The sequence below is a fragment of the Buteo buteo genome, chromosome 4 (assembly GCF_964188355.1).
Source record: "Buteo buteo chromosome 4, bButBut1.hap1.1, whole genome shotgun sequence".
Classification (NCBI taxonomy): domain Eukaryota; kingdom Metazoa; phylum Chordata; class Aves; order Accipitriformes; family Accipitridae; genus Buteo; species Buteo buteo.
In genome coordinates, this window is record NC_134174.1 from 1,157,322 (window position 1) to 1,178,127 (window position 20,806).

The 20,806-nt window shown below is 67.8% G+C and overlaps 1 protein-coding gene across 2 annotated transcripts in view; it reads right to left on the reverse strand.

Annotated features, from left to right (window-relative positions):
• Positions 1-20,655, reverse strand: part of FLNC (filamin C) — a 32,342-nt gene extending 11,687 nt beyond the window's left edge. For both annotated transcript variants that reach the window (XM_075024499.1, XM_075024497.1), the window contains exons 1-28: positions 19,556-20,655; positions 16,644-16,892; positions 16,126-16,223; positions 15,478-15,628; positions 14,957-15,075; positions 14,754-14,831; positions 14,300-14,462; positions 12,798-12,998; positions 11,982-12,119; positions 11,482-11,608; positions 11,218-11,354; positions 10,295-10,488; positions 9,623-9,736; positions 9,403-9,546; positions 8,814-8,937; positions 8,295-8,455; positions 8,048-8,138; positions 7,587-7,756; positions 6,895-7,012; positions 6,277-6,539; positions 5,130-5,727; positions 4,154-4,327; positions 3,531-3,693; positions 2,594-2,754; positions 1,816-1,983; positions 1,213-1,336; positions 966-1,122; positions 161-350 (exon numbers count right to left, since the gene is read on the reverse strand). In XM_075024499.1, coding sequence (XP_074880600.1) covers positions 161-350; positions 966-1,122; positions 1,213-1,336; positions 1,816-1,983; positions 2,594-2,754; positions 3,531-3,693; positions 4,154-4,327; positions 5,130-5,727; positions 6,277-6,539; positions 6,895-7,012; positions 7,587-7,756; positions 8,048-8,138; positions 8,295-8,455; positions 8,814-8,937; positions 9,403-9,546; positions 9,623-9,736; positions 10,295-10,488; positions 11,218-11,354; positions 11,482-11,608; positions 11,982-12,119; positions 12,798-12,998; positions 14,300-14,462; positions 14,754-14,831; positions 14,957-15,075; positions 15,478-15,628; positions 16,126-16,223; positions 16,644-16,892; positions 19,556-19,892 — 4,912 coding nt within the window. In that variant the 5' untranslated portion in view covers positions 19,893-20,655. The remainder of the gene's footprint in view (positions 1-160; positions 351-965; positions 1,123-1,212; positions 1,337-1,815; positions 1,984-2,593; positions 2,755-3,530; positions 3,694-4,153; positions 4,328-5,129; positions 5,728-6,276; positions 6,540-6,894; positions 7,013-7,586; positions 7,757-8,047; positions 8,139-8,294; positions 8,456-8,813; positions 8,938-9,402; positions 9,547-9,622; positions 9,737-10,294; positions 10,489-11,217; positions 11,355-11,481; positions 11,609-11,981; positions 12,120-12,797; positions 12,999-14,299; positions 14,463-14,753; positions 14,832-14,956; positions 15,076-15,477; positions 15,629-16,125; positions 16,224-16,643; positions 16,893-19,555) is intronic.
• Positions 20,656-20,806: the final 151 nt, after the last annotated feature.

The following is a 20,806-nucleotide window of genomic DNA, read 5'->3' on the forward strand; positions in this document are numbered from 1 at the left end:
GTGTGCAGTGGGGCAGCACGGGGATGCCATGGGGCAGCATGTGGAACCCGTGGGGCAGGACCAGGATGCTGCGGAGCGGCAGGAGGCAGCGCAGGGACGTTGTGGGGCAGCGCGGGGACGTTGTGGGGCAGCGCAGGGGATGCCGCGGGGCAGGGCCCACCTGTGACAAGGCACTTGCTGGCGTCGCCGGTGGGCACGGCGTGGATGCGGAAGGGGGAGCAGGGGATCTCGTCCCCCCCGTACTTGATGGTGATGGTGTAGCGCCCCGGCAGGTCGGGGACGTAGGAGACCGTGTAGGTGCCGTCCCCGTTGTCCCGGATCGCCGCCTTCTTGGGCTGCCCCTCGGGGTCCTGTGGGCAGCACCCAGCTCAGCACCCCATTAAATGGGTGTAACGGGGCCGGATGGGGCTCAACACCCCACGGCATGGGTGTCAGAGCGCTGTGTGGGTCTCGGCACCCCATGGTATGGGTGACAGAGTGGCACCTGTGCGCCATGAGGGGCTCAGCACCCCATTGCTTGGATGCCTGGGGCTCAGCACCCCATGGCATGGGTGGAAGAGCACCATATGAGTCTCAGCACCCAATGGCATGAGTGTCAGGGCACCATGTGGGGCTCAGCACCCCATGGCATGGGTTCAAGAGCTCTGTAAGGGGCTCAGCACCTCACCGCATGGGTGCCAGGGGCTCAGTACTCTGTTGCATAGGTGCCAGGGCACCATATATAGCTCAGCACCCAATGGCGTGGGTGCTAGGGCAGCACCAATGCACCATGTGGGTCTCAGCACCCAATGGCATGGGTGCCAGGGCACCCTGCAGACACCGCAAGGACCCCAGCGCCCCACGGCACGGGTGCAAAAGCACCACATGGGTGCTCAGCACCCCTCACCACGTGTGCCCGCACCCCATCACCTTCTGAGGGTCAGCCTCCCCCCATGGTATGGACCCCAGGACCCCCGGGTGCTCACCAGGATCTGGACGGTGAGCAGCCCCTCGCCGGCGTCGCGGGCGTCGATGGTGAACTCCACGGGCAGGCTGGCGGGGATGCCGCTGGTGCTCAGCCCCGGCCCGCTGGCGCGCACCTTGCTGGCATCGTGGGCGGGCAGCACCTTGATCTTGAAGGGGCTGTGGGTGGGCATGGTGGTCAGCAGGGTGCCGGGACCCCCCTGGCTGTGGTGGGGGTGTCCCACCCCACCCCAGGGTAGTGGTCCTCACCTGCGTGGCACCTCCTGGTCAGCGTATTTGACGGCCACGGTGTAGGGCCCGTCGGTGGCCGGGGTGTAGTTGACCTTGTGGGTGCCGTCACCATTGTCACGTACTTCCACGGGCTCTGCCAGACCTGCGGGCAGCAGCCGTCAGTGGGGCAGGGCGCCCCGTGGGGTAGAGCGTCCCTGGGCAGGATGCCCCATGGGGCAGGAGACCCTACAGAGCAGGGCATCCATGGGCAGAGTAACCATGGGGCAGGGCACTCCATAGAGGAGGATATGCCATGGAGTAGGACACCCTATGGAGCAGGACATCCATGGGCAGGGCACCCCATGGAGTCGGACACCCTATGGAGCAGGACATCCATGGGGTTTGACGCCCTATGGAGCAGGACACCCTCTGGAGCATGGGACCTATGGGATTGGACACCCTATGGAGCAGGGCATCCTTGGGCAGGGCACCTATGGGGTAGGACACCCTATGGGGCAGAGCACTCCATAGGGGAGGATGTGCCATGGGACATGGCACCCCATAGAGCAGGACACCCCATGGGACAGGGCCCCTCCTCCATCCATGCCCCCTCCCTCTTCCCCACCGTGCGTCCCCACATACCGGAGGGTCCCAGCAGCGTGACCTCGAGGGGTGCCAGCCCCGCCGCGCTGCAGTCCACGGTGAAGGTCTGGGGCACCCGGGCCCTGACGCTGGGGCCCAGCCCCGGACCCGAACACTTCACCTTGCTGGGGTCCACCACGTCCTTCACCGGCACCCGGAAGGGGCTCCCTGCGGCAGCGGGCAGGGGTCAGCACGGGCAGGGGGGCAGCATGCCCATGGGGTCAGCATGGGCACAGCATGCCCATGGGGTCAATGTGGCCATGGGGTCAACGTGGGTACAGGGACAGCATGGCCATGGGGTCAGCATGGCCATGAGGTCAATGTGGCCATGGGGTCTACAGGGAGAGCCTGTCCATGGGGTCAACATGGCCATGGGGTTAACGTGGGCAAGGGCTCAGTTTGAGCACAGCATGGGGTCAACCTGGGCACGGGGACAGCGTGTCCACAGGGTCAACGTGTCCATGGGGTCAACATGGCCACAGGGACACCAAAGCCATGGCCATGGGGATGGCACAGGCACGTGATCAGTGTGGGCATAGGGTCGGCATGGCCATGGGGCCAGACCATGGGTGGGGTCACCATGGGCTTGGGGTCACTACAAGGTGGACATAGGGTCAGCACAGCCACGGGGTCACCGAGGGGTTGGACATGGGGTCAGCACAAGAACCTCCACCTGCCAGCACCCAGGAACCCATCTCCACCCCACAGCCACCCTGGTGGGTAACACAACCCCCCAGCTGCCCCCAGCCACCCCCCAGCCCCCAGCCCCACCACGCACCAGGGATGGGGTGGCCACCGAAGGTGATGTTGACATCGTAGTCCCCAGGCGTGAAGGGGATGTACTCCACCGTGCAGCTCCCGTCTTTGTTGTCCTTGCAGGACATCTTGGCCTCGGAGGGACCCTCGATGGCCAGGCCGAGCCCCCCGGTGCCCGCACCCCTGGGGACATGGCACCGCTCAGGGACGCTGCCAGGGGTGGGCTGGCTTTTGGGGTAGGGGTGGCACGTCCGTGGTGGGGGCCAGGGGGGCCACTTCCACGGTGGGGAGATAAAGGTGGCACCTCCATGGCAGGCAGATGGAGGTGCCACATTGGTGGTATGGGGCTGGAGATGCCACCACCATGGCAAGCAGATGGAGGTGCCATGTTGGTGGCAGTGGGGTGGAGGTGCCACATCAGTGGCAGGGGCTGGAGGTGCCGTATTGGTGGCAAGGGAACGGTAGTGCCACGTCTACAGCAGGAGGGCATCAGTACCGTGATGGCAGCAGACAGACGGAGGTTCTACCTCCGTGGCAGGGGGTGGAGATGCCACGTTGGTGGCAAGAGATGGAGGCGCCACATCCGTGGCAAGAGATGGAGGTGCCACATCCGTGGCAGGGGATGGAGGGTGCCACATCCAACGCAAGAAGATGGAGGGTGCCACATCCAACGCAAGAAGATGGAGGGTGCCACATCCAACGCAAGAAGATGGAGGTGGCACGTCCAACGCAAGAAGATGGAGGTGGCACGTCCAACGCAAGAAGATGGAGGTGGCACGTCCAACGCAAGAAGATGGAGGTGGCAGGTTGGTGGCATGGGACAAGGGTGGCACATCCATGGCCGGGGATGGAGGTGGCACATCCAATGGAAGAGGACAGAGGTGACAGATCCATGGGAGGGGCTGGAGGTGGTGGGTTGGTGGCAGGGGTGGGAGGTGGCCGGGGGGTCCGATACCCACCTGGTCTCCACGGTGAAGCGGTTGGCCTTGCCGACGAGGCCGCCCTCCAGGCCGGGCCCGTGCGCCCGCACGCGGCTGGGGTCGCAGCCCTCCGCCACCCCCACGCGGAAGGGGCTCTTGGGGACCGCCACCTCGTCGTAGGTCACCTCCACCCGGTGCATGCCTGGGGACGCAGGGACACGCCGTCATCCCCCTCCCGCCACGGCAGGGGGGGGTCTCAGGAGGTTTGGGAGTCCCTTGAGGGGGTCTGGGGGTCCCTGGTTGGGGTTTGGGGAGGTCTCAGGGGTCTTGGGGGTCCCTAGGTGGGGTTTTGGGTCCCTGGTTGGGGTTTTGGGGGGGGTCTCAGGGGGTTTGGGGGTCCCTGGCTGGGGAAACCGGGGGGTCCCTGGCCAAGGGGATGAGTGGTCCCTGGTTATGGGGGTCCGGGGGGGATGTCTCTGGCCAGGGCAGATCAGGGGGGTCCCCACTTGGATGTGGTTTGGGGGGGGTCCCTCTCTGGGGGTCCCCACCTGGGAGATGATGGATGTCTGGCAGGGATGTGGGGTTCCCAGGGGGGTGTTGGGGACCCTGGGGTGGGGGCTTAGGGTCCCCTGGGGGTTTTGGGGTCGCCGGGGGTCCCTCACCATCCTCGTAGGGGGTGTAGTCCACGCGGTAGGTGCCATCGCCGTGGTCGGTGACGTAGGTGTCGGTCTTGGCGCCCGAGGGGTTGACCACCCGGGCCTTGACGTGGGGCCCCCCCGTCTTGGTGAGCGCCCGGGCATCCACCGTGAAGTCAGTGCCCACCTCCCGCAGCACCCCTGCGGAACGGCACCCTCAGCACCCGCTCGGCACCCCCGACGAGGTGCCCACCCTGAGTGGGGGTCCTGCCCACTGACAGCCCCCCCCCCACCTTGGGGGTCTCCAGGCCCTCTCCCTGCTGCGCCCCACAGCTACGTGGGAGGGGGTGCCCAGGGGAGCCCCCCCATAAGAGGAGGTGCCCGTGGGGATGCCCCGTGGACCTCTGCGTAAGGAGGGGGGCAAGGGTGGCCATGGGGAGGAGATGCCCACAGGGAGGACATGCCCATCCGAGGGGGAGGTGCCCACGGGGAGGAGGTGTCCATAGGGTGGCCAGGCGTCCTCCCCATGAGACGGGGTGTCCATGGGGAGAAGGTGTCCGCAGGCATAGGATGCCCATGGGGAGGAGGTGCCCATGGGGAGAAGATGTCCACAGGGTTGGGATGCCCATAGGGATGGGATGCCCATGGGGAGAAGGTGCCCATGGGGATGGGATGCCCATGGGGATGCCTATGGGGAGGAGGTGCCCATGGGGAGAAGATGTCCACAGGGTTGGGATGCCCATAGGGATGGGATGCCCATGCAAAGGGGGAGGTTCCCATGGAGACGAGATGCCCACTGGAGTGCCCAGGAGGTCCTCGCCATGAGAGGGGTTATCTATGAAGAGGAGGTGCCCACAGGGATGGGATGCCCATGAGGGTGCTCATGAGGAGGAGATGCCCATAGTGATGTCCATGGGGGAGAGATGCCCACAAGGATGGGATGCCCATGGTGGTGTCCATGGGGAGGGGATGCCCACAGGGGTGGGATGCCCCTTGCTCTCACCTCGTGGCTCCACGCCTTTGCCGTAGACCTTGACGCCGCTGGTATCAACAGCGGGGTCAATGGTGACGCGGACGGGGAACTTGGGGACGGGGTGCCCGCCGTACTTGATGGTGATGGTGTAGGAGCCGGGGCAGGCGGGGGTGTAGGTGATGGTGTAGGTGCCATCCCGGTTGTTCTGGATGAGCACCTCGGCTTTCACCCCGGCTTCCGAAATGATCTCGATGGTGAGTTCGGCGTCCCCGGCTTTGGAGCAATCCACCATGAAGGTGGCCACCTCCCCGGCTTTACCGCGTTCCAGACCGGGTCCGCTGGCCGTCACCTTGTTGGGATCAAAGACGGGGGTCACCTCCGCCTTGAAGGGACTGCCGGGGATGTGCCGATCGGCGAAGAGGATGTTGATGGCGTAGTCGCCGGGCTCCGTCGGCAGGTAGGAGACGGAGCAGGAGCCGTCCCCGTTGTCCTGGCACTCGATCTTGGCCTCGCAGGGACCCTCCACCGTCAGCCCCAGCCCCCCGGTGCCGGCACCCTTGGTGTCGATGGTGAAGGGGGCCGGCATGCCCACCTTGCCGCCCTGCAGACCCGGCCCGTAGGCGCACACCTATGGAGGTGGGGGGGGAAAAACACACGTCGCAGGAGGGCTTGGTGCCACACGCCCGTGTGCGAGGCGATGGGTAGGTGCGGCGGCAAGCCCTGCCGAGGCAACGGGCGTGCAAGGGGCAGGGGGGGCACCGTGCCGGTGACACGTGTGCGTGCAAGGCGTGGGCACGCTGGCGGTAAGCGTGCGGTTGCACCCGCAGCACGGGCACAATCAGCACAGGCGCTCTCCGTGCGGGCGTGCAAGCGGGGAACGTACAAGCAGCGTGCAAGCGGGGGGAGTGTGCAAGGAGCGGCGCGCAAGTATATGGGCAACGCGGGCCAGGTTGCACACGCTCTGTGCGTGCAACGAAGGCGGCTGTGAGCGTGCAACAGCACACGTAGGCGGCGTGAGCGTGCAAGGAGCACGCATGGGCAGCGTGGGCGTGCAACAGCACGCATGGGCGCGAGCCATCCGTGGGATGCGCGTGTCCGGCGCGTGAGGATGCGCGTGTGCAAGGCGGGGGGGCAGCCTCGCACTCTTGCACACGCGCCGGGCGTGCAAGGGCCTCACCTTGGAGGGGTCGGGGGGCAGCTGGGCCTCCACGGGGAAGGGGCTGCCGGGGACGGGGTGCCCGTCGTAGGTGACCTCCACCTTGTAGGGTCCCTCCTCGGGGGGGGTGTAGGTGACGGGGTGGGGGCCGCCGGGGGGGGCCGGCCCCACCTTGCAGGGGAGGGGGCGGCGGGAGGGTCCGGTGACCTTGACCTCCACCTTGCCCTGGCCCCCCGCCCCCTGCGTCTCCACCACGAACTCCTGCGCCTGCCCCACTTCCACCTCTGCGGGGGGACACGGGGGGGGCATCAGGGGGGGCACCCAGCATGGCGGGGGGCACCCACCTCATAGCCCCCCAGGGTGCACCCACCCTCTGGGTGCTCCCCACACCCAAAGGGGGGGGGGGTGTCCCCCCCAAGGTGCCCCCACCCCATGCTGAACCCCACACCCAAAGGGTCTCCCACCCCATGGTGGACGCCTTATCCAAGTGGTCCCCCCCCAAAAGCTGTGCCCACCACCCCCAGCATGCCCTACACCCACGGGTGTCCCCCCCCCAAGTTGCTCCCACCCCATGCTACACCCCACACCCAAGTGCTCTCCTCCCCCACCCCTAGGTGCCCCCCCCAGACCCCCACTCACTGTTGTTGAGCCCCTGCACCTTGACCTTGCTGAGCTGCAGGGGGGGGGCCACGTTGACCGTGAAGGGGCTCCTGGGGACCTGGTCTCCCCCGTAGGTGACCACCACAGCCAGGGGACCCTGCGGGTGCACCCGCACCTTAGGGTGCTGCTTGGGAGGCCCCCCCCATCCGCACCCCCCCACCAGAGGAGCAGGGAGAGGGTGGTCACAGGGGAGGTGTTATGGGGCCGAAGGGGTGCTGGGGGATTGGGGTCACCCATGGGTGCTTGGGGGGGTGTCTAGGGGCTTTGGGGGGGGTCCCTGGGAGCCCCAGGGGACAGGCACCCATGAGTGCTCAGGGGGGTAGTAGGTGGGGGGTTCAAGGTCCCAGGGCTGGGGGACACTCATGAGACTGGGGGGGGTTCTGGGGGTCCCTAGGGTGACAGCTGTCCCATGGAGGGTGCCCATGGGGATGGGGTGCCCATGGGGATGGGGTGCCCACCAAGGGTGCCCACGGAGATGGGGTGCCCACACCAGGATGTCTGCAGGGGTGTCCTTAGGGGTGCCCAGGTGATGGGGTGTCAATGAGGGTGCCCTTATAGGATGGGGTGCCCATATGGGATGCTCATACAGGATGGGGTGCCCGTATGGGATGGGGTGCCCGTATGGGATGCTCATACAGGATGGGGTGCCCGTATGGGATGGGGTGTCCCACCTGCTGTAGGGCGGTGTACTTGACGGTGTAGGAGTAGTCGTGGTTGTCAATGACCTCGAAGTCGCGCACGGCCGGGCCCTGCCCCGGCCCCCCAAACTGCACGTCCAGCTGAGCCTTGCCGGCCCCCTTCGTCTGCACCGTGAAGTGGGTGGGCTTCCCCACCTCCACACCTGCGCCGCACCGTCAGCACCCGGCCCCGTGGCACCCGCGGCACCCGGGGTCCATGCCCCCCCCAGCGCCCAGCCCCAACTGTACCCAGAGTCCCTGCCCCACACCACCCAGACCCACGGCACCCATCCCCACGGCACCCACAGCCCCCTGCCCCACAGCGCCCATCTCCACAGCACCCACAGCCCCTGCCCTACAGTGCCTTGGCCCCCAGCACCCTCTCCCCACCCTCCTGACCCCCACCACCTTGCCCACCCCCCCACCATCCTGTGTCCCCCCCCCGGTGCCCTCACCCGTCCGGCTGAGCCCGGGTCCCTCCGCCTTGACCTTGCTGGCGTCGTGGGACGGGTCCACCTTGATGCGGAATGGGCTGCTGGGGATCTCCTGGGGAGAGAGATGGTGGCACGGTGGCACGGTGGCACGGTGGCACTGCCGGGGGACGGGGGGCAGAGCCCCCCAACCCACATGACATCAGCGGGCAGGGAGGTGACAGCCAGGGCACCCGGCGCGGGGCAGGAAGGTGGGTTGGGTGCACTCTACCTGGTTGGCGAAGAGCACCATGATGGTGTAGAGCCCGGCGCCCGGTGGCGTGTACTTCACCGTGAAGGTGTCGTTGTCGTTCTTGATGATGTCAAAATCAATGTCAGCCTCCAGCGGCCCCACCACGCCTGGGGCGCATTTGATCCCGATGCTCACGTCCCCTGCGAAGCGTTCCCACCGTCAGCACCCCAGGGGTGGCACCAAGGGGTGGGACGGGACCAGGGACATGGAGCTGCACCAGGACCAGGGGTGCTGGACCAGGAGTGGGGATGCAGGAGCGGGATGAGGGATGATGGAGCAGAAGCGGGGATGCTGGACCAGGGATGCAGGAGTAGGACCAGGGATGCTGGACCAGAGATACTGGACCAGGACCAGGGATGCAGAAGCAGGACCAAGGGTGCTAGACCAAGGATGCTGGACCAGGGATGCAGGAGTAGGACCAGGGATGTAGGACATGGGTGTCACGCCCACAGAGAGGTCCCCATGGGTGCCGCCTGCCCCCCCGTGGTGTGCACCCACCCTGCCCGGCCTCGCTGCAGTCGACGGTGAAGTAGGTGGGCTCGTTGGCCTTCAGCCCAGACTTCTCCACGCCCGGCCCATAGACCTTCACCCTGCCGGGGTGGCTGCCCTCACCCACATTCACCTGCGGGCACAGGGAGTGTCACCAGTGGGCACCCGGGATGCCATGAACCCCTCCTGGTTCCTGGCACCCCATACACCCTGTGCCCCTTCCCCATCACCTATGGGACTCCCATCACCACCCCAGCATGTCCCCATCACCCAGTGGGACCCCCGACCCCACCCCAGCACCCTATAGGTCTAGGACCCACATCTCCATGCCCAGCACCCCATCCCCATGTCCATCACCCCATGGGACCCCTATCTCCACCCCTGGCACCCTGTCTCCATCCCCACCACTGCAAGGACCCCCATGTCCAGCCTGGCACCCCGTCCCCATCACCCCATGGACCCTTATTCCTACCCTGGCACCCTATCGCCATCACCCCATGGGACCCTCATCCCCACCCTGGCACCCCAACCCTTCCCCATCACCCCATGGACCCCAATCCCTACGCCCAGCGCCCCACGGGACCCCCATGGCACCCACGCGGAAAGGGCTGCGGGGGGTGGTGACGCCCCCCCAGGTGATGATGATGGTGTGCTTGATGGCCTTGGTGGGCACGTAGACGCAGTGGTAGGTGCCGTCCCCGTTGTCCTTCACCTTGATGTCGATGGGGCAGCCCTCGGCGTCCTGCGGGCACCAGAGGAGGAGGTGAGGGGACCCACTGGCACCCAACGGCACCCAACGGCACCCAACGGCACCCTACCTGGGCGTAGATCTTGAGGGGGCCCTTGCCGGCACCGCGGGTGTCGATGGTGAACTCGGCCGGCCGCTCCACGATGCAGCCGGTGGGCTCCAGCCCCGGCCCGAACGCCTTCACCTATGGGTGGGGGTGAGGGGGGGTCAGGGCACCCCCAGCACCCATGGATGGGGTGAGGGGGGAGATTGAGGAGGGGAGGGCAGGTTGGAAGGTGAGGGCAGGGAGAGCAGTGAGGTGCAAAGATGCGGGGGTAGCACCCATAGGCGCAGGGGGTGCAAAGATGGGGAGCGGCACCCGGGGGTTCGCAGGGTGCCCAGATGGTGGGTAGCACCCGTGGGTGCAGGGGGTCCCCAGACAAGGCGCAATGCCCACGGGCACAGGGTGTGCCAGCGCGGGTCTGTGCCTGGGGACGAGGGACAGCGGGTGCCGCTGCACGGCAGCTGCGGGGCAGGGGGGGCAGAAAGGGGTGCAGTGGGGCGCAACGGGGCACAGCAGGGTGCAATGGGGCTCAGTGGGGTCCAGCAGGGCGCAACAGGGCACAGCAGGGTGCAATGGGGTGCAATGGGGCACAGCAGGGTGCAATGGGGTGCAGAAGGCTGCAATGGGGTGCAATGGGGCACAGCGGGGTGCAATGGGGTGCAGAAGGCTGCAATGGGGTGCTATGGGGCACAGCGCTACCTTCTCGGGGTAGGAGTCGGCGGGGGCGGGCAGGATGTGGGCGATGAAGGGACTGTCCTTGATGTCCTCGTCGTCACACACCACGTGGACGGCGTACTCGCCCGCCTCCGTGGGCCAGTACCGCACGTCACACGAGCCGTCCCCCTTGTCGTCACACTCGATCTTGGCCTGCGATGGGCCCTCGATGGAGAAACCTGGGGGACGGTGGCACCGCTGGGTGACGTGGTCCTCCAGGAGACCCCCAGGGTCCCCGGCACCGCGTCACCCTGCCTGTGGCCATGTCCCCAGGGTGATGCCACCCCATATGTCCCCATGGTGGTGACCCCCAGCCCGTGTCCTTGTCTGCACTGTGGTGTCCCTCAGCCTGTGCCCATGTCCCCAGTATGGCGGCATCTACTCTGTGCCCATGTCCCCGTTGTGGTCACCCCAAGTCTCTGCCCGGGATTGTGTCACCCAATATGCCTCCATGTCCCCAGGGTGATGTCTCCCAGTCTGTGCCCATGTCCCCGGGGTGATGTCCCCCAGTCTGTGCCCACGTCTCCGTCACAGTGTCCCTCAGCCTGATCCCGTGTCCCCAGCATGGTGGCATCCAGTCTGTACCCATGTCCCCAGGATGGTGCCACCCAACGTATCTCCATGTCCCCCACTGTGGCCAGCCCCAGTCTGCACCCATGTCCCCATCTTCACGTTGCCCAGTCTGTGCCCGCGTCCCCACCGCGGTGCCACCCAACCTGTGCCCGTGTCCCCGCAGCCGTGCCCTCCAACCTGTCCCCACCACAGTGTCCCCCACCCCGTGCCCACATCTCCACCACCATGCCCCCCAATACACCTCCACGTCCCCACCGCCGTGCCCCCCCAACCCCAAACCCCCATTCCCCAGGCTGGTGCCCAAAACGGCTGTCCCCCCCCGTGTCCCCACTCACCCAGCGTGCCCACTTCGGTGCCGATGGCTTCCACCACGAAGTCTGCCGACTTGCCCACCACGCCGCCCTCCAGTCCTGGTCCCCAAGCTCGCACCTTCTGGGACCCCGGTTCGGGTGCCACCTGCACCTCGAAGGGGCTGTGGGTACCGTGTCAGTACAGGGTGGGGGGGCCCCTTGCACCCACTCCCCCCCTCCCGGGGAGGGGGGGGTTGCAGGTTGGGGGGGGTAGGATCCCATGGGGGGGGGTGGGGGGGTTCAACTGACCTGCGGGGGATGGCGTAGCCACCCCAGGTGATGGCCACCTGGTACTTGCCGGGCACCATGGGGTGGTACTCGCACTCGTAGACGCCGTCACCCGCGTCCCGCACCTTCACCGGCTCCTCCGTGCCCTCTGCGTAAAACAGAGGGGGGGTGTCAAATGGGGGCACCCCCCCCAGTGGTGCCCCCGGCAATCGTGTACATCAATCCACGGACATCCCCGTAGTGCCCCCCCCCCACCATACAACTTCATGGGCACCCCCGTAGGACCCCCCCAACCATGCACATTCCCCCACCACCACCACCACGGGGACGCCCCCAAGCATACGCCCCACCCTGGGCACCCTCATGGACACCCCCCCGATACCCATTAAACCCCCCATGGACAACCCCACGGTCCTCCCTGCAATGATACAAACCTCACGGGCACCCCCAACCATGCACCACCACCCCCCCCCATGGCCACCCACCCACGTGCCCTTGCACGCCCGCCCTTGCACACTCACTGGGTCCCTTGACGAGCACCCGCAGGTCCCCGGTGCCGGCGCCTTTGGTGAGCACCCTGAAGTCGGCCGTCTCCCGCACCCGCACGCCCTTGGGCTGAAGACCCCGGCCGGTGGCCCGGCACGCCGAGGGGGTGCACGCTGCCGCCACGGTGACACCCTCAGCACCCAAAGCCACCGGTACCCATGGGTGCTGGGAGCCCCAGAGGTGGGCTTATGGGTGCTGATTGGGGGGTGTGGGGTGGGGGCAGAGGGGGGGACATGGGGTCCCTGGGGGCACAAGGGACCCATGGGGACACCCTGGGGACAAAGGGGGGCTAAGGGTGCCATGGGGACACAAGAGTGCCATGGGGACTCAGGGGACCCATGGGGACACGCTGGGGACATAAGGGTGCCATGGGGACATCCTGGGGACACAAGGGACCCATGGGGGCTAAGGGTGCCATGGGGGCAACCTGGGGACACAGGGGTGCCATGGGGACACCCTGGGGACACAAGGGACCCATGGGGTCCCCAGGGGCATAAGGAACCCTTGGGGACACCCTGGGGACAGAGGGGTGCTACAGGGACCTTCTGGGGACAGAGGGATGCTGTGGGGACACTGCGGGCACAGGGGTGCCGTGGGGACACCGTGGGGGGTGTAAGGGTGCCATGGGACAACCCTTGGGGCCATGGAAAACCACAGGGGTGCCATGGGGCCACCATGGGCACTGAGGGGTGCCATGGGGCCACCTGGGGAATTGATGGGTGTCATGGGGCCACCATGGGCACTGATGGGTGCCATGGGGACACGGTGGGGACCCCCGGGACAGGTCTCACCTTCAGCCACATTGACGGTGAAGGGGCTTTTGGGGATCTGGGCACCGGCGTAGGTGACACAGACGGTGTGTGGCCCCTCCAGGACGGGCCGGTAGGTGCAGCGGTAGATGTTGTCCCCTTTGTCCTCCAGCATCACCTCCACCGTGTCCCGCCGGCCCTGGGGGTCCACGATCACCACCCCCACATCGCCTGGGCCGGCCCCTGCCACCACAAGGACACGGGCTCAGTGCCACCCAGTCATGCCACGGCCATAGCAGCAGAACCATCAAGCCATGCCATGATGAGGATGTGGCCCCAAAGCCACCAGGCCATCGCATGGCCATGCCACGAGAACAGAGTCTTAGTGCCACCCAGCCATGCCATGGCCATGCCACCATGAGAACATAGCACCAGAGCCACCAGGCCATCCCAAGGCCACAACACCATGAGAACATGGCCTCAGTGCCACCAGGCCATGCCATGGCCATGCCACCAGGAGGATGTGGTCCCAGAGCCATGAGTGTCCCAGTGTCCCTGGTCACATCACAGCAAAGACACGACCCCAGTGCCACCAGGCCATGACACAGTGAGGACCACCCAGCCAAGCCATGGCAAGGACCCAGGCTCAGTGCCACCCGGCCATGCCATTGCTGTGCCACCATAAGGACATGATGTCAGTGCCAGCTGGCCATGCCACGGCCATGCCACCATGAGAACATGGCCCCAGAGCCACCAGGCCATGCCATGGCCATGCCACCATGAGAACATGGCACCAGAGCCACCAGGCCATGCCATGGCCATGCCACCATGAGAACATGGCACCAGAGCCACCAGGCCATGCCACCATGAGAACATGGCACCAGAGCCACCAGGCCATGCTATGGCGATGCCACAATGAGAACATGGCCCCAGAGCCACCAGGCCATGCCATGGCCATGCCACCATGAGAACATGGCACCAGAGCTACCAGGCCATGCCATGGCCATGCCACCATGAGAACATGGCCCCAGAGCCACCAGGCCATGCCATGGCCATGCCACCATGAGAACATGGCACCAGAGCTACCAGGCCATGCCATGGCCATGCCACTGTGAGAACATGGCATCAGAGCCACCAGGCCATGCCACCATGAGAACATGGCACCAGAGCCACCAGGCCATGCCATGGCCATGCCACCATGAGAACATGGCATCAGAGCCACCAGGCCATGCCACCATGAGAACATGGCACCAGAGCCACCAGGCCATGCCACCATGAGAACATGGCACCAGAGCCACCAGGCCATGCCATGGCCATGCCACCATGAGAACATGGCATCAGAGCCACCAGGCCATGCCACCATGAGAACATGGCACCAGAGCCACCAGGCCACACCATGGCCATGCCACCATGAGAACACCCCCTCAATGCTGGCCAGCACCACCATGGCCATGCCACACCTCAGTGCCACCAGGTCATGCCACGTCCCCACACCTCTCCGGAGCAGTGACCCCCCCCGGTACGTGGTGGCCACCAGAGCCCACCTGCAGTGTAGATGTCGAAGTAGGTGGGCTTGTTGGCCACGTTGCCGACGGGCTCCAGGCCGGGGCCACGCGCCGTCACCTTGTTGGCGTCCCCCAGGGCCATGCCCACGTTGACGCCGAAGGGGCTCTTGTCAATGTTCTGCCCCGCGAACAGCACCGTCACCTGCGGGACAGGGAGGGGGGGTCAGGGGTGGCCATGTCCCCCGCTGGCATCCGGCACCTCGGTGACTCCCCCCACCCCAGGGGACATTAAAAATGGGACACCCCAGGGACCCCCAGTGCAATGCTCCCCCCTCCCAGGCACCCTAATGGGGGTCCCCCAGGGACCCCCAGTGCAATACCCCAGGGGACCCTCATGGGACACCCCCTGGGGACCCCCAGCACCTCTCTGGGTGCTGATCCCGGGTGCGGGGGGCAACCACCACCCCGAGACGCATGTGCTGTGGGTGCTCACCTTGTGCAGCCCCCCGACCTTGGGCACGTAGGTGACGCTGTAGGTCCTCTTCTTGTCGTTGTTGGGGACCACCTTGGCCTGAGGAAGAGGGGGGGAACCCCCAGAATGGGAGAGGAGGGTGTGACACACAGCCGGAGAGCTGGGGACCCCCCCAGGGTGGTTCTGGGGGGAACTAGGTGTCTGGGTGTCCCCCCCCCCGTTACCTCCTCGGTGTGGCCCTCGGGGTCCTCGACGTAGACCAGGACTTCACCCACCCCCGCCTCGAGGGTCTCCACCGTGAACTGCGCCGGCTTCAGCACCATGTTCCCGTGGGGCTCGATGCCTGCAGGTGCCCAGGGGGTCAGGGTGCCCCCCCAGCACCCCCTGGCACCCCCCCTGCCACCCCAAGGTGGGCACCCAACCCCTGGAACCCCCTCAGTGACCCCAACTTGGGACCTCCAGGTGGCCCTTGGAGGTGGCAGGGGGGTCCCTGGGCACCCCCTCAGGTATGGAGGGGACTCAAAGGGGGTCCCCAGGCATGGGTGGCACCCTGGGGTACCCCTGGGCATGGGGGGGACCCCAGGGTTGGAAAAGGTCTCCCTGGGCTTGGAGGGGATCACCCTCATGCCCTGACACCCCACAATACCCACGTCCCCTACCCCATGCCCCCTCCCCATGGCACTCCCGTGCCTGGTCACTGCCACCCGTCCCCCCACCCTGTGTGTCCCCCCCCCCATGCCCGTACCGGGCCCGTAGGCGCGGGCGCGAGAGGGCTGGGGCTGGCGGGCGCGCAGGGGGGCCCCCGGCTTCAACTTGGCTTTGGGGAACTGGGAGAGGTAGGTCATCACCGAGTGCTCGTCCACGTTGGGGTCCACGATCTCCTCGGGGGCGATCACCTGCGGCGGGGGGGGGGAACACGGCACCCCGACATCCATCAGCCCCTCCCGTGACCCCCACCCCTGGGCGGCTCTGCTGGAGACCCCCCGACACCCCATGCCACCCTCCCTGGGGACCCCTCTGCCGCCCACCCAGGGTCCCCTCCATGCCTAGGGACCCCTCTGCCCCCCCCCAGGGACCCCTTCGTACCCAGGGACACCCCTGCATCTCTAGGGTCTCCTCCATGCCCAGGGACCCCCCGACACCCCAAGGGACACCCCCATGCTCAAGGATGCCCCCCTGTACCCCCAGGGTCCCTCTATGCCCAGGGACCCCCTACACCTCCAGGGACCCCCCCCCATGTCCAGGGACACCCTTGGGACCCCTCCACAACCCCCCACCCCCCACCATGGGACTCACTAGCACCCCACATCCTTTTCCACATGCCCCCCCCCTCCCCGCCCCCCCACGCCATGGGGACGCCGAGCCCTCCCAGTGCTCCCAGTGCTCCCAGTACCTGGGGGACGCCCAGCCAGTCGTCAGCCTGCTGCATGGCCTCCCGGGCATTCTCCACCGGCTGGTTGGGGTCCCAGGTCTCCCAGTCCGGACACAGGCCTGGCACGGGGCGGGGGGGGGGGTTGTGTGTCAGATGGGCACCCCCGGGGGGGGCTCAGCACCCCCACCCCTCCTAGGGGGTCAGCAACCCCCATCCCACCCCCATTCCCTTTGCTCCCAGAGCCTCCCAGCACTCTCCAGCGCTCCCCAGCATCTCCCCCAGTGCCCCCCCCCAGCCTCCCATGCCCGCGCTGCCCCGGGGGTGGCATTACCCCCATTACCCCTGTGTGTCCCCCCCAGCGCCCCTTGAGCCAGCACAGACTGGGGGTGCAGTTGCCCCCCGTGCCCACTGACAGGGGTGCAGTTGCCCCCCGTGCCCCCCCAGGCCCACTAACCAGGGGTGCAATTGCCCCCCATAGCCCATGCCCACTACCTGGGGGTGCAATTCCCCCCACCCAGGACATCCCCCCCCCCCCTCACCGGGGGCACAGTTGTCGACCAGGGCACCCAGGGCTTTGCCGTCCTGCCAGTCGCGGTGGAAGTTGGTGATGGGCAACTGGGGCACCTTGTTCTGGATCCAGCCCAGCAGGCGCTGCTTGGGGGTCTGCCGGCGGGCGTCTTCCTCCTCCTCATCCTCCCACATGGGCATGGAGATGGAGTAGTGCAGGATCAGCGTCCAGATCAGCCCCAGGATCAGCTTCAGGTTCCCGTCCACGATGGCCTTGCTGTCTGCGGGTACACCGGCACCTCAGCCGCACCGCCACGCCGTGTGCCGCCGGCACCGCCGGGGGTCCCTGACACCCCGCTACCGGGCTGGGGACACCCCAACACCCCAGGGTACGGGTGGGGGTCCCTGCCACTCTGATACTGGGCTGGAGACACCCCAACACCCCAGGGTATGGGTGGGGGTCTCTGCCACCCCGCTACTGGGCTGGGGACACCCCAATACCCCAATATATGGGTGGGGGTCCCTGACACCCCGCTACCGGGCTGAGGACACCCCAACACCGCAGGGTATGGGTGGGGGTCTCTGCCACCCTGCTACGGGGCTGGGGACACCCCAACACCCCAGGGTATGGGTGGGGGTCCCTGCCACCCTTCACCCCGGCACAGGCAGGGGTCTCGGCCACCCCAGCACCCGCAGGGTCCCCACCACCAGGCTGGGGACACCCCGATACCCCACGGCACTGTCACCCCTGCCCCACTAGAGCACCCCACAGCACCCAGATGCAGCACCCTGACACCCCCCCGGGAAACCCCACCTGGGGCACCAGCACCCCCATGGCACAGCACGGGTGGGGGGACCCCAACATCCCACCGGACAGAGCCTGGCGGGGGAGACCCTACACAGCACCCTGGGGTCCCCCCCATCGCATCTTGGGGTCCCCATCAAAACACCCTGGGGGTCCCTGACCCCCACAGCACTCTGGGGGGCCCAAGGCAGCACCCTGGGGGGGGGGGAATCCTGCCCCACAGCGCCCTGGGGGTCCCTGATCCCCACAGCACCCTGGGCCCCCCCCATATAGCAACTTGGGGGTCCCTGACCCCCACGGCACCCCAAAGAGGGGGGGGGTCCCACACAGCACCCTGGGGTGCCCCCCTCCCAGCACCCTGAGGGTCCCTGGCCCTGGGAGGGTGCCGGAATGGGGAAACTGAGGCAGGGGGCTGCTGGGGGGAGGGGAGCCCCAGGCATCCCGGCCCCCTCCCCCACCGCCCTGCAGAGAGGACCCAGGCATCCCGGCCCCTCCCCCTCCCCTCCCCTCCCCCCCCCAGGCCGGAGAGCGAACCCGGGCGTCCCGGCCCCCTCCCCCCGCGGGGAGGGGACCCCCCCACATCCCCCCCGAGCGATCGTGTTTCGGGGAGGAAATGGGCTGCAGATGTGGCCGGGGACCCCCCCACCCCCCATTGCTGGGGCCAGCCGGGGGGGGGCACCCCAACATCTGGGGGGGCCACAGCTGGGGGCGACACCCCTGGGGGGGGCACGGGAATGGGGGTGCAGGGACACTGGGGGGTCCCCAGGGGTGCTCAGCCCTCCCCCCCCGCACCCACCGGCTCTGGGTGTGCAAGGGGGAGGTGCGTGCATGAATGAGTGTGCAAGGAGGGGGGATTGCAAATACACCCCCCCCCCCGTGCAACGCGCGTGGGCTCTGTGCAAACCCCGCAGAGGAAGGGTGCGAGCGTGCAAGCGGGCGTGCAAGGGCACGACCCGCCCGCGCGCCTGCCCACGTGTGCGAGGGCGAGCGTGCGAGGGCGAGCGTGCGAGGCGGGGGGGGGGTCACCCTGCAGCTGTCGGGGTGGCTGGGTGGGTGCTGGGGCCCCGTGCGAGGGGCGACCGTGTGGGGGGCGAGCGTGCGGGGGGCGAGCGTGCCCCCGCAGCGTGAGCTCACCGGCACGCGGCCCCCGAGCCAAGAGTGAGCTCAGCGCAGGGCCCCCCCCCCCCTTCTCGCCCCCGCACGGCCTCGCACGGCCCTTCGCACACTGTGGCCCCTCGCACGGCCTTGCACGGGGACCAGACCCCCAACGGGCCACGCGCGGCCCCTTGCACGACTGCACGTGTGACCCGGAGCCCCGAGCGGCCCCACTCTCAGCCCCTCGCACGGGGACCGGACCCCCCAGCACGGCTCGACACGACCCCTCGCACGCACAACCCAGCTTTGCACAGCCCCTCGCGTGGGGGTCAGACCCCTGGCCCGGCCCTTGCACGCTCATCCCCAGCTCCGTTCCCGCTTGTCCATTGCCCCTGCTCTTGCACACTCATCCCCCGTTCCCACTCCTCCATTGCCCTTGCTCTCACACACTCGTCCTGTTCCCACTACTCCACCAGCCCTGCACACTCATCCCCCACCCGCATTTGTCCGTCGGCCTTGCTCTTGCACACTTGTCCTCCATTCCCTCTCATCCACCGCCCTGCCCTTGCACACTCATCCCAAGCCTCGTTCCCACTAGTCCATCACCTCTACCCTCGCACACTCATCCCATTCCCACTAGTCCATCACCCCTACCCTCGCACACTCATTGTTCGTTCCCACTCATCCATCACCCCAGCCCTTGCACGCTCATCCCCCAGTCCCGCTCGTCCACCAGCCCTGCTCCTGCGCACTCCTCCCGTTCCCACTCCTCCATTGCCCCTGCCCTTGCACGCTCACCCACGGCCCCATCCTCACTCGCCCATCACCCCTGCCCTTGCACGCTCATCCATAGCCCCATCCTCACTCCTCCGTCACCCCCGTCCTCGCACACTCATCCCTCGCTCCCACGCCTCCATCGCCCCCACCCTCGCACGCTCGTCCCCGGCCCCATCCCCACTTGCCCGTCACCCCCCTTGCACACTCATCCCACCCCGCTGTCACCCCCTGCCCCTTGCACACTCACCCCCTCCCTCCCTCACTCACCGATGGAGACCAGCTTGATGTGCTCCCTCTCCAGGAACTCCAAGGCCACCGAGACGTTCTCCAGCTTCATCTGGCGAAAGTTGGGGCGCGGGTGGTACTTGCGCCCCATCTTCTTCTGGCTGAGGACCTCCAGGAGGGCGATGAGGCGCAGGCCATCGCTCAGGTCCCGCTGCAGGTCCCCGATGCGCTTGTGGACGCACTTGAGGTGCTCGTTGCACCAGCGGGTGAAGGTGTTCTGCTGGATCTTCTTCCAGGGAGCGTCCTCTGCCAAGTCCTTCTCGGTGGCCGGTAGCTCCTCCGGTTCCTCGCCCGGCTGTGGCTCGTAGGTGGAGTTCATGGTGGTGGGTGCTGGTGGGGCGGGGGGCTGTGGACCAGGCTGGTGTCCTGGGTCAGTCCCGGTGTCCTCGCTTGGGGGTCCTGGGGGGGTGCCGGTGTCCTGGGTGGGGTGCCGGGTCAGTCCCGGTGCCCGGGCGGGTGTCCCGAGTCAGCCCCGGTGCCTGGGGTGGGGGTCCCGGATAAGTCCCGGTGTCCTGAAGGGGTCCTGGGTGGGCGCTGGTATCCTGGGTGGGGGTCCCGGCTTAGTGCCGGTGTCCTGGGTGGGGGTCCCGGGTCAACGTGGGTGCCCGGGGTGGGGTCCCGGTTCCCGGTGCCAGGGGACGGTGTGCCGGGTGGGTGTCCTGGGTCAGTCCCGGCGTCCTGGGTGGGTGTCCCGGGCGGGTGCCGGTGTCCCGGGTGGGCTCCCGGTTCCCGGTGTCGGCCCCGGGTGCCTGGGGACGGTGTCCCGGATCAGTCCCAGCGCTCGGGGCGGGGGTCCCGGCTCAGCCCCGGTGTCCCTGCTGGGGGGGGTGGGGGGGTCCCGGCTCGGTGCCGGTGTCCCGGCTGCGAGGCAGGGGGGGTGTCCCGGCGTCAGTCCCGGTGTCCCGGCTGCAAAGTGTGTGTGGGGGGGGTGTCCGGTGTCCCAGACGATTCCCGGTAGAAGTCGGCGGGGGCAGAGCCGGTCGGCGAGAAGCAGCGGTTCCCGGTGGGGTGCGGGGTCCGGAGCGGGGGGGTCCCGGTCGGTTCCCGGTGCCGGGGGCGGCGGGCGGCGAGTGGCGGCGCTGGGGGCGGCGGCGGCTTTAAGCGCTGCCCCGGCCCGGCCCGGCCCCGCTGCCACGGGATGGGGCCGGCCCGGCGGGGGGGGGCCTGACCGCAGCCGCTATTTATAGCCCCGGCCGCACTCCGCCGCCGTGCTCCCCCCGAAGCCCCGCACCC